This window comes from Lynx canadensis, chromosome D1, assembly GCF_007474595.2.
Source record: "Lynx canadensis isolate LIC74 chromosome D1, mLynCan4.pri.v2, whole genome shotgun sequence".
Lineage (NCBI taxonomy): Eukaryota > Metazoa > Chordata > Mammalia > Carnivora > Felidae > Lynx > Lynx canadensis.
This window is the reverse complement of record NC_044312.2, coordinates 106,823,253-106,834,849: the sequence shown is the minus strand read 5'-3', so window position 1 is coordinate 106,834,849 and position 11,597 is coordinate 106,823,253. Positions and strand designations below refer to the sequence as shown.

At 54.2% G+C, this 11,597-nt stretch overlaps 1 protein-coding gene across 1 annotated transcript; it reads left to right on the top strand.

Moving 5' to 3' along the window:
• The first annotated feature begins 1,192 nt into the window (after positions 1 to 1,192).
• On the top strand, positions 1,193 to 11,557 carry NXF1 (nuclear RNA export factor 1). The gene is given in 24 exon segments (XM_030333846.1): positions 1,193 to 1,366; positions 3,198 to 3,381; positions 3,602 to 3,755; positions 4,338 to 4,421; positions 4,530 to 4,634; positions 4,731 to 4,811; positions 4,931 to 5,000; positions 5,148 to 5,236; positions 5,364 to 5,471; positions 5,603 to 5,712; positions 7,595 to 7,631; positions 7,937 to 8,005; positions 8,085 to 8,140; positions 8,276 to 8,383; positions 8,490 to 8,551; positions 8,652 to 8,710; positions 8,712 to 8,767; positions 8,808 to 8,829; positions 8,892 to 8,934; positions 9,522 to 9,594; positions 10,120 to 10,265; positions 10,268 to 10,301; positions 11,003 to 11,063; positions 11,184 to 11,557. Coding segments are annotated over 24 exon segments (1,878 nt in total). The 5' UTR covers positions 1,193 to 1,338; the 3' UTR covers positions 11,223 to 11,557.
• The last annotated feature ends 40 nt before the right edge of the window (positions 11,558 to 11,597 follow it).

Here is an 11,597-nt window from a genome sequence, read left to right as displayed (position 1 = left end):
TTGGTAGCAACTTCCAGGACCATCTCTAGCAGTATTTGTACCTGTTTTAGCTGCATCCTCTGACCAGCTGGCCCCGTTTTTCCTTAAGCTGGATGACACAGGAGCTCTGCCTGCTGCAAGGAGTGAAAGGCGAAGAATCTGTTCCCCGCTCCAACTGAGGCTCTTGGTCCCCTCCAAGCCCCTCATCCAAGCCAGTCACAGGAGGATGGAGGCCTGCCTGGAATATCCACCCTCTGGGGAAGTTCATATGCTTCTTGGCCAGGACCCACAACCAAGTTTCTGAGGTTACTGGAGTGCCTCCCCCCCATCTCACACACCCCAAAAGCAGCTCAAGCTACAGGAAACAATAACCATACACCAAGCTGGCCCTAGAACTTTGGCGGGGGTCGGGGTGGGAGGGTGGGGAAGGGTCGCCTAGGAGAACCTATGGCTTTTCTAGCCAAGGCATTTTACTAGGTCCCCTTGGCCTCTGTTCACCGGGTGTCTCGCTTGCATCCTCACTGCCCAGTTGACACACAATGTAGGTCTGGCCCAGCACGTCTGTGGTGGGTGAGGAGGTCATGAAGACAATTGCTTGCCAAAGTAGGAAGTGCAATGCTCCTTTGACTCGGCAACTCTTGGGAGGATGTGGAGATCGGAAATTCATTTATTTCACAAATGTTTGTTGAGTTCTGCTGCGTGCCAGGCAGGGTACTGAGCCAGGGGTTAGAGAAAAAAAAAAAAACCAAACCACCCATGAATTTGTCGAGGACCCTGCCCTCTTGGGGTTAACGTGCTAGTTTTCTATTGCCTGATAATCCATTTTATAGATGAGGAAAGCGTGGTATATATCCGCAGCTGGCAAAGGGTTGGGCCGAGACTTAAGTACTGAGGTCTATGAACACTCCGAGGCCCGGGCCTCCCATTCCTCGGAGGGCCCTTCGTGCGACCCCCTTTCTGTTCCTCTCGGAGTCCTGGGCTGCACCAGCCTGCTATCTGCTCCGGCGCTAGCCCCAGAGGTGCCGGCCTAGCTGATGCCCGAAGAAAGAAGAAAGCAGACCGCGGGCCGACTGGGCCCGCCCCAACCTTGCGCGAGTTGTCGGCGCCCGGGTCTCTGGTGGGGTAGGCAGAGGCGAGCTCCGCCCCGACCCTGCTGCCAAACGAGTGCGCACGCGCAGCGGGCCGCGCTCCCTCGGCGGCACCGCCCACCACCGGGGGACGTCGGCGGCGCGCGACGTAGTTCGCAGGATAAATGCGGTGGCGCCGGGCGTAGGAGCGATTAGGCTGGGGTGCTTGGGTGTTCAGACGCTTGGCGGGGTCGTGGCCCGCGCCTGAACCTGCCCTGTTTCGCGCTGTGCCATGGCGGACGAGGGGAAGTCCTACAACGGTCAGTGCTGGCTCTCTGGGCGGGAAGCGAGGCGATCTGGGGCCCGGTGGGCGGTGCCGGCCTAGGCCGCAGCCCCGGGGCGGGAGGCCGCGAGGGGCTGGGTGTCCGCGGCGGGGGGGGGGGGGGGGGGGGGGCGGCGCGGGCCGGGGGCGAGGCCACCCGGGGGCCCGGCCTCCATCGAGGCTGAGCGCCCGAGGCGTTGGCTCGGGAATCCTGGCGTTGCGTGGAGCTTCGGCTTGGAGCGGGTGGCTTGGCGGCGGGGTGGCGAGATTCCTTTGAACTTTGTAGGTGGTTGATGCTTGTCAGTTCAGTTTGGCGGCCAGACTCTTCCTTTAATGTGAGTCAGTGCCCGCCCAGTTCATCAGCTGCCCGTGTGCTGCTTTCCACCTCGTCCAGTCTGTCTTGCCCCGCCTCCCCTGCGGCCTTGGCTTTGGCTTAATGTTTCAGACCTCCACACCAGCTCCCTGTGCTAGTCCGAACACTACACTGGATTTTAGTCCAGAATAGTGGGTGGGAGCGCAAGAAGACCGAGGTTTGAATCCTGAGTTGTCTTCACTAAGCTTGAGTGAAGTCCACTCCCGGGCCTTACTTTCTGTCCCCGTAAGGAGGTAGTAACTGTTTATTTTCTGAGTGTGTCCGTGTATGTGCTAAAATGAGATCATTCCTATCAGGTGCCTGGAGCATAGTGCCTGACACTGGAGAAAGTTCTCAGTGAATGTTAGCTGTGCCTTCTATTCGTTCCCCCCCCCCCCCCCCCCCCTCCACCAGGGTCATTTCTTAGGGTTCATTGTTTGCAGAGTACTTACTAAGCAAGAGGCAGATCTTTTTAGGAATCACAGACCTTTTTTTTTTTTTTTTTTTTTTTAAATAAGCCATTCCTACACACCAGGATTCAGAAGGTCATGTTACCTGAGAGCAGTCAAGGACCCTTGGTTAAGCTCCCTAGCTGTCATTAGAACCTGAGTCTTAGGAGTTGTCTCCTGAGTTAAAAGGCATTTCTGGGGGCACCTGGGGTGGCTCAGTCATTTAAGCCTCCGACTTTGGCTCAGGTCATGGTCTCACAGTTTGTGAGTTTGAGCCCTGCGTTGGGCTCTGTGCTGACAGCTCAGAGCCTGGAGCCTGCTTCGGATTCTGTGTCTCTGTCTCTCTCTGCCCCTCCCCCATGAATACTGCTCTGCCTCTGCCTTGGTCTCTCTCTCAAAAATAAATAAACACTAAAAAAAAAAAAAAAAAAAAAAGATTTTTTTAAAAAGGCATTTCTGGCCAAGGAAATGAAGAGTTCACTCCCAAAACTTCAGAGTGGCAGTTTGAGAACAAGAGTTTTTAAAAAGCCTTTAAATTGACCACCTTTGTAACCGTATGCCGTTTGTCCTCTGTATTGCAAAAGTATTGTTTACTGAAAGCTAATGTAATCACTGTAATTGGTTGATTTTAGAAGATGTGAGAGAGGTGACCACCCAGAGTTTGAGAGGGGTTAAATAGATTTGGGAGGCTAAGAAAGCAAGTTTCAGGTGAATTTCCCCGGGGGTCCAAGTTGTGTCTAGTTCTGCTTTGGGTCCGCTCACACTTCCACATTGTGCTTCTCTTCTCTGTTAGTTCCAGTTTCTGATTCCTTTTCCTAAAGCCCTACACTGTCTTCCAGTAACATTTCCCTCATGCCGCCATGCCACAGAGAGGGTTCTCTCTCAACAGACAGAAGTTTGCAGGGAAGTGGCCCCTGTAGTTACTGTGTATCTCATCCGATAGCAGGGTGCTGGATACTGTGACTGCCCCAACAAGGTAGCTAGACTAGCAATGTACTTTCTAACTGATGTTCTGCTTTTAACCCCAGAGCACGATGACCGTGTTAGTTTCCCTCAAAGAAGAAAGAAGGGCCGGGGTCCCTTCCGGTGGAAATATGGTGAGGGGAACCGTAGGTCTGGAAGAGGAGGTTCTGGCATTCGGTCTTCCCGCCTGGAGGAAGATGACAGAGATGTAGCGATGAGTGATGCCCAGGAGGTTCCCCGAGTACGATAGTAAGTAACCAGTTGATCTGGTTTGAATTTAGCGGCCCATTTGTTTGATAAAGCTCTCTTACTGGCCACGTCATTTCTCTTTCCACCTGGAAGAGTGAGCGATGCCAGGGCCAGCTTACTGGTTGAGCAGTCTTAGCTGTAATCCTGACAACAGTGTGGGCAGGCCTTGGAGAAGACATGCCTAGTGTTTGTGGGCATTTTGTTCTCTGCTTCCCCATAGCAACCCCTATGCTGCCCGACCCAACCGTCGAGGTGACAGTTGGCATGATCGAGACCGCATTCATGTTACCGTGCGGAGAGACAGAGCTCTTCCAGAGAGAGGAGGGGCTGGCACCAGCCAGGACGGGACCTCGAAGAACTGGTTTAAGATTACAGTGAGTGTCTGGGGAAGTGGATGTGCAAGGGAGACAGGGAGCTGGGCTCAGAATGAAGGTTTCTACTTTTCACATGACAAAATCTGTTTTCTCCACAATCAGGTGTCTCTCCTTTCTTCTAGAACACCCAAGAGCAGGTTAAGAAAAGGAGTAGGATAAGCAGGATGCTGGGGGGCAGGGATGGGGACACCATCTAAAGGGAAACATGAAAACTGGTTGGGAGATGGAGTAATTCCTCTGAATGTCTCCATTTGGCTCAAGCCAAGTGTGGGGCTTCGGGTCCCTTAAGTTCCCTTAAGTGAAATCATGACCTTAACCGAAATCAAGAGTCAGACACTTAACTGACTAGGCCACCCAGGCACCCCAAGAAATGCTAAGTTTAAATAGACAGAAAGGAGGGCAAGGAATCCATGTCTGGCTTGAGTTAGAAAAAAAAAGAAAGAAAGAAAGAAAACAAAAAACTTTTAACTGGCCCTTTCTTTAGAAAACCTTGTGAGGGTCGGCGGAAGGTGTGAAAGGAGTAGACTGGGGCTGCCGGTCAGCCTTCGTTCCACATTGTTCCCTTCTCTTTCTCTCGTCTAGATTCCTTATGGCAGAAAATATGACAAGTCATGGCTCCTGAGTGTGATTCAGAGCAAGTGCAGTGTCCCTTTCACCCCCATCGAGGTGAGATAAGGCCTGCGTGGCTGGCTGGGCACCAAGGAAGGCGAGGGGCCAGCTGGACCAGGGGCCCTGGGCTCCCGAGTCTCATGCTCTTGTTTCCTCTTTGTGCAGTTTCACTATGAAAACACACGGGCCCAGTTTTTTGTTGAGGATGCCAGTACCGCCTCTGCGCTGAAGGCCGTCAACTATAAGATTTTGGATCAGGAGAACCGAAGGGTGTGTGTAAAGGGCCTGGCGTGGCTGGGGGTGGGTCTTGGGCCTGCTGCTTAGGCCTCCCCGGAATTCAACCTGCCCTCTGTGTCTTCCCTGCAGATCTCTATCATCATCAATTCTTCTGTCCCACCCCATTCTGTACAGAACGAGCTGAAGCCGGAACAAGTAGAGCAGCTAAAGGTGAGGCAGGCTCGCGTCATGTTTCCCTCCAGCCCTCCCACTTCCCACGTGCACTCCTGCCACCCCCCCTCTCCCCACAGAGCCCCAGTGACCACCGGCCCATTTTCCTTCCCCTGTAGCTGATCATGAGCAAACGATATGATGGCTCCCAACAAGCGCTTGACCTGAAGGGCCTCCGTTCAGACCCAGGTATGGCTGATAGCTGTCCCGCTCAGAGAGGTGGGGACCGAGCGGGGGGATCTGTCAGATGGGGACAGTTTGAGAATGGTTTGGTAGTAACTCTGACCTGGGAAAGTCCTCTCAGACTCGCCTTTCCTTCCTTTCTGTTTCCTGAAGACTTGGTGGCCCAGAACATTGATGTTGTCCTGAATCGCAGGAGCTGCATGGCGGCCACCCTGCGGATCATCGAGGAGAACATCCCCGAGGTGAGGCCTTTGTCCCGTTTTGAGAGGGGAGGAGGCGGGGTGGGGTGGGTAGGATGGGGTTGGGAGGCACATGCATCTCTGAACCCTCTGTTGGCGGCGCTTCCTCTAAACTTTCCTCTGCCTGCAGCTGTTGTCCTTGAACTTGAGCAACAACAGGCTGTACAGGCTGGATGACATGTCCAGCCTGGTGCAGAAAGCACCCAACCTGAAGATCCTCAACCTCTCCGGAAACGAGGTGAGGCAGGAGAGCCCGGTTGTGGGCGGGGTGAGCAGAGGGGGGCCCCCGGGAGGGAGTTTCCGAGCTGGGACTCTCGCTGCCTCTCCTTACCGGGGTCTCTTGCCCGCTCTCTGTCCCCGTCTCTGCAGTTGAAGTCCGAGAGGGAGTTGGACAAGGTAAAAGGGCTGAAGCTGGAAGAGCTGTGGCTCGACGGAAACCCGCTGTGTGACACCTTCCGAGACCAGTCCACCTACATCAGGTCAGTTGTGGCCTCTGTCTCCCCTCCCGGGGACCTTCACCCCCTGGGAGGCTGAGCTAATGCACCCTGACCAGCGCCCGTCTGCAGGAGCTGTGCAGCCCTGAGCTGGAGCCGCCTGTCCTTTGGGAGGATCACGTGCTCCTCCCTTCGTCTGTCCGTGTGTCCCAGCTTGGCCCCAAGGTCTCCTCTCCTTCCTTCTCACCTGACTGCCTGTTCGCTGTCCTGTGGTCTTGCCTCTTCCTTCCTGAACACTGCCTTTTCTAGAATCTCCCTACCCTACTGTTCAGGAAGGGCACCTCCCTTTTTCTACCACGACCAGGGGGTGTCTTGCATATGCCCCCGTACGTGGAGCTGCTTGTGCTAAGAGCCCGGTATTCCTGGGCTGAGAAAGCCCTCCCTCCCCGGGACTTCCTGTTGATGGGCCTTCCCTTCTTTGTCTCATGACGGCCCCTCTTGCCATGCCAAGAGGGACTCTCCTCTCATGGTCCACGTGCCCAAGGCTGTTGCCTGGGCTTTCCCACTCGTGCTGAGGTGGAGGACTCCTTGGAGCTGGTGCCATGCAGTCTGTCTCTCCTGCCCGGAGCTGTGAGCTGGGCCCTCCCTGGAGAAGAAACCTGGGTTCCCCAAGCCGTGTGATCAGAGCCGGGGCCCCGCCCAGAAGGCGAGGGCGTCCCCAAGGCAGGTGCTGGGCGTGGAGGCACGGGGCAATGGCTACCAAGGAGACAGAGAACTGACCCTCTCGGGGGCGCTGCCCCGCCCTCACTCACACACCTCACGTCACCCTGCTTGGCCCCGGAGGATGGCTGGTTAGCCAGAGACGGGTAAGATTCCTCAGGGAAGGAACAACCTAAGACAGGCACAGTCGCAGAGGGGCCATCAGGAGAGAACTTGGGGGCCAACAGAGGTGGGGCACAGACCCTCACCCCCCCAACTTTGCAGGGGCCTGAACCCTCAACCTTCTGAGGGAGGTCTCCCGCCCCCATGGCTGCTTCGCTTCCCACGCCCAGCTCAGATCGGGACCCAGGTAGCCAGCAGAGACCTGGACGACAGCAACTGCCCTCTCGCTGCAGCAAGAATTTGTTTTCTGTTTCTACCTTGGACCACAGGGAAAGGGGCAGCTGAAGGAAAAGGCTGTGTTGGGTGTTCTTCCCTTTTTCCTTCCTTGTTCTTCTAAATGCCTCCTTGCCTATAGTTCGTCGCCTTTTCTTTGCTTCCTCTTTCTTTTCTCTCTCTGCTCCCCCTCTGTCTCCCCCATCTCTCCCTGCCCCATCCTGCCTCTCTCTTCTTTTTTTTTCCCTTTCTTCTTCTATTCTCTTCTCCTCGCTCCTCTCCTCTCGCTCTCCTCTCCTAGCGCCTCTCTCTCTCTCTCGCGCTCTTCTCTTCTCCTTTCCTCTCCTCTTCCTTCGCCTCACCTCTTCCTAAACCCTGCCTTGCTCATCTCCCTGCCCCAACATCCTGTGCCATCCCTGTGGTGTTTCTGGTCTTGGCCACGGCCAGACTGGGCAGAACTGATGGATACCCGTTGAGGCAGCGGAGCCCCTGGGCTCCCACCCCATTCCCTCCTCCCGGGGCTGCACAGGTGAGTAGGTGGAAGGTAAGGGGGGCAGGGTGGGGAAGGACGTCCTGGCTTAAAGCCCGGGCTGGGAGCGCTGTTCTCGTGGCGCTCGGATCAGGCAGAGAGAATAGGGTCAGCCTTCAAGGCAGTTGTCTCTGGGTGCCCCGGGTGAGGTGGGGAGTGGGGCCTCTCTCCCAGGAGCTCAGAGGCTGGCGGGAGTGAGGACGGGAGGGGCTGTCCCTTGGTCGTTGGTGTATGTGCTCCTAGAGCAGCTCAGGAGGCACGGTGGCTCTGAAGCGTCACTCACTTCTGTCCTGTTCTTGACAGCGCCATTCGCGAACGATTTCCCAAATTATTACGCCTGGTAAGTCCGCAGCTTTTTTAACTCTTTTGTCACGAGCATAGCCTCTCCCACCCAAAAGGTCCACCTCACGTATGTTGTACGACCATGAATTTGGAGACATGGAGCCCTTGGAGAATCTGGCAAAGGTTATATAATCTTTCTTCCCAGAGAAATGCCTGTAGACAAAAGTTGCACCTGTCACAGCTCCTGGGATCTTTCCATGTCTCTTGGCCTCTGACCCCCTCACTCTTAGTTCTCCCATCTAATTACTCATCCAGCCTTTTTCATCTCTGTTTATGCTGTCAACTTCCACTTCCTTTCTGCAGGATGGCCATGAGTTACCCCCTCCGATTGCCTTTGACGTTGAAGCCCCCACGACGTTACCGCCCTGCAAGGTAAGAAGTGGGGCAGAGTTAGAACTCGTGTGGGGAGGAGAGTATTGGTTACGGGATTCTGATACCTGTTTGCTTCCAGGGAAGCTATTTTGGAACAGAGACCCTGAAGAACCTGGTCCTGCATTTCTTGCAGCAGTGAGTACTGCCGGAGGACCCCTGAGGCTGGGGAGAGGTGGGCCAGCCCCAGTGCCGCTCACTCGGGGCAGCTGTTGGGTCATTCTGTGGATCCAGAGCAGGGAGTTCAGACTGGCCCTTTTGTGGTTCCCGCAGGTACTATGCGGTGTATGACTCTGGAGACCGGCAGCGGCTCCTGGACGCCTACCATGACGGGGCGTGCTGCTCCCTCAGCATTCCTTTTACCCCCCAGAACCCTTCCCGGTGAGTGTCACTGCCCGGGACCAGCATTTCTCGGCAGATGCAGGCTAGCACCTGCCAGCATCCATCCCACGCTGACCGCCACCTCCTTTTCCACTTTTCCCCCTAGAAGCAACCTGGCCGAGTACTTCAAGGACAGCAGGAATGTGAAGAAGCTCAAAGACCCAGTAAGTGTGTGATGTGAGCAGAAAGCCTGGGACGGAGGTGGGAAGGCATCGGTCACAGGGCTCAGGAGTGTGCGGCAGCCCCCAACCTTGGGTTCTCCCCACAGCCCTGCGGTTCCGCCTGCTGAAGCACACGCGTCTCAACGTTGTTGCCTTCCTCAATGAGGTTGCCCAAAACTCAGCACGACGTCAACTCCTTTGTGGTAGACATAAGCGCCAGACAGTAAGCACCTGTTTCTTCCCTGGCCGGAGCCTGAACTTAGGGAAGGAAGGGGCGGTCACGAGGCACGGGGGACTTGGGCTCCGGCGGGGAGCCCACCTGGTGACTGACGCTGCTTCTCTTTCAGAGCACATTGCTGTGTTTTTTCCGTCAATGGGGTCTTCAGGAAGGTGAGAACCTTGGTGGAGTCTGGAGTTTGCAGAGTGGGCCCCTCCTGCAGCTAGATTTTTTTTCTCCGCACTCTCGGCTTCTCAGCTACCTTCCCTGTCCTCCCCTGACCTCCTCCTCTTCTGCCCCAAGCCATCTTCATGAGGCCTACCCTCTCCACCTGTCTTTCCTGTCTGGGATATGGGACAAACCTGAGGATTAGGAGGACGCAGGCTTTGGTGTCAGGCAGATCCAAGGCTCCATTCCAACCTTGGTCCCGTGTGCCCGTGGCCAATTTACATTAACTCTGAGCTTCAGATTCTTTATTTGTAAAAAGGGGTACTAGCCATCCCCTAGCGGTGCTGTGGGGAGTAAATAAAGGGCTTGCCGTAGGACCTTGCACACAGATGTTCTGTGGGTGGGCTAACGGGTGGTTATTGTCCTCGCTGGCCCGACATTCCTCTTCACCTCTGCTCCCCTGTACACACGCAGTCATCTGTCTGGTCTACTTCAGGTTAGTCGTATCAAGTAAGACCGTGATGGGAGAAGCTTTTGGTAAACACGAAGCGTGGCTGATCCTAAGGGGTCATTGCTGTTGTTAACATTACAGTGGATGGAAAATCTCGGGATTCTTTACGAGCCTTCACCAGGACATTTGTCGCTGTTCCTGCCAGCAATTCAGGGTAAGTGTTTGGCTTACCACATGGGGTCCCAGTCCCAATCCATGGCCAGCATGTGGGAATTGGTAGGGGCGGGGATGGGGGAGCCGGTCCTCAGGATGTTTTCAGAATTTCAGAAAGGCTGGGGGGAATCAGGAGGAAGCTCTCACAATGGTGGTGAGCTTGGCTCTGGAGCCAGGCTGGGTTTTTTCATCCTGGCCCCACCACTTCTAGCTAAGGGCAAGTTTCCTCATCTGGAAACTAGTATATTTACTTCCGTGGCCTGTCGTGAAGATAAATGGGATGAGAACTGTCCAGAGTTGGGGGAGAATGTGTAATTCTAGTGTGTTCGGTAGAGAACCGCTTACACGGGTTGTGTGGGAAGGGTCGTAAGTGATAAAAATGTAATGACCAAGAGTGGGGGAGGGGTACTTGTGAATGGTGAAAGAACCTGTCGAGTGTAAGAGTGTCAAGTATGAGAACAGGAATAAAGTTGGGAAGATGAGGTGGTCTGTTTGTCCAGCTGTCTAAAGTGCTTTTGTCCCACAGGCTGTGCATCGTAAATGACGAGCTGTTTGTGCGCAATGCCAGCCCTGATGAGATCCAGAGAGCCTTCGCCATGCCTGCACCCACACCTTCCTCCAGCCCAGTGCCCACCCTCTCCCCAGAGCAGCAGGAGATGCTGCAGGCATTCTCTACCAGTCTGGCATGAACCTTGAGTGGTCCCAGAAGTGAGTGCTGGGCATGTGTAGCAGTAGGGGGAAATGGAGGTAGGGGTGGTAGTGAATAATGAGTGCTCCTAAAATTTTAAAAACCAGAACTTATAAATACGGTCCATAAAAAAATGTGGCCTCTGCATAAATCAGCATCACAAAATTTTAAAGCCCAAATGAAGTCTCTTTGTATATACTGTTTTACAACTTACTTTTTGTTATCTTGTGAACATCTTCCCTATCACTGTGTGTGTGTGTGTGTGTGTGTATTTTAAATGCTTGTTTATTTTTGAGAGAGAAAGGGATAGAGCATGAGCGGGGGAGGGGCAGAGAGAGGGGGAGACACAGAGTCTGAAGCAGGTTCCAGGCTCCCAGCTGTCAGCACAGAGCCCAACATGAGGCTCAAACTCACCCTGCAATCATGGCCTGAGCTGAAGTCAGAAGTTTAACCGACTGAGCCACCCAGGCACATCCCCATCACTGTAAAAATCACCTTCCTCCTTTTGACAGCTACTTAGTAATCCTTTGTATCCAGTAGGCCATTGATAGACATTTGGATTGTTACAAGTTTTTTATTTGTATACACAGTGCAAGAATGTATATAATTGTTGGCACACACTGGCAAGTGTTACTATATAATGGACTTTGAAGTGGCATCTAGCCATCAGGGTGAGTGCGTTTTGGTTCTAATGAAGGTGCCTGTTCTTCCCCCACTGCAGGTGCCTCCAGGACAACAACTGGGACTACACCAGATCTGCCCAGGCCTTTACTCATCTGAAGGTAAGTTTTGGGAATTCAGTAGCAAAAAGGCCAGAGATCTCTGGGCCTTCAAGAGGGTCAGGCAAGCTGGGGGTGGGGGAAAGGGTGCTGGCTCGGCTGACCTTTTCTTTTTTTGCTAAGGCCAAGGGCGAGATCCCAGAAGTGGCGTTCATGAAGTGATCCGTAGTCATGCCCCAGAAGAAAGCACCCTGTAAAATAGCCCTTGGATATTGACGTCTCCTTGTCATGGCTGTCGTTTTTCTCCTCTCTGGCCCGGACCGACCGAGGCCACCCTGTGACTGTGACCGTGACCGACGAGAATGGGCTGCCGGATCCCTCTCCTCACCTGCCTTCTGGGAGACTTCTGGAAGACTTCCGGAAGATTGAGCCTCACTGGTGCCAGGAAGCCAAAGCTTACTTTGTAGAACTGACACTAAACTACCGAAGGACCTAGGTGCTTTGTGTACTTAACCCCAGAACCCTCCTTACTTTTTAAGATAAAGAGTGATATTGTATTTTGTGTCACGCGTGCTAGATTGTTTTTGCCCCGCCCCT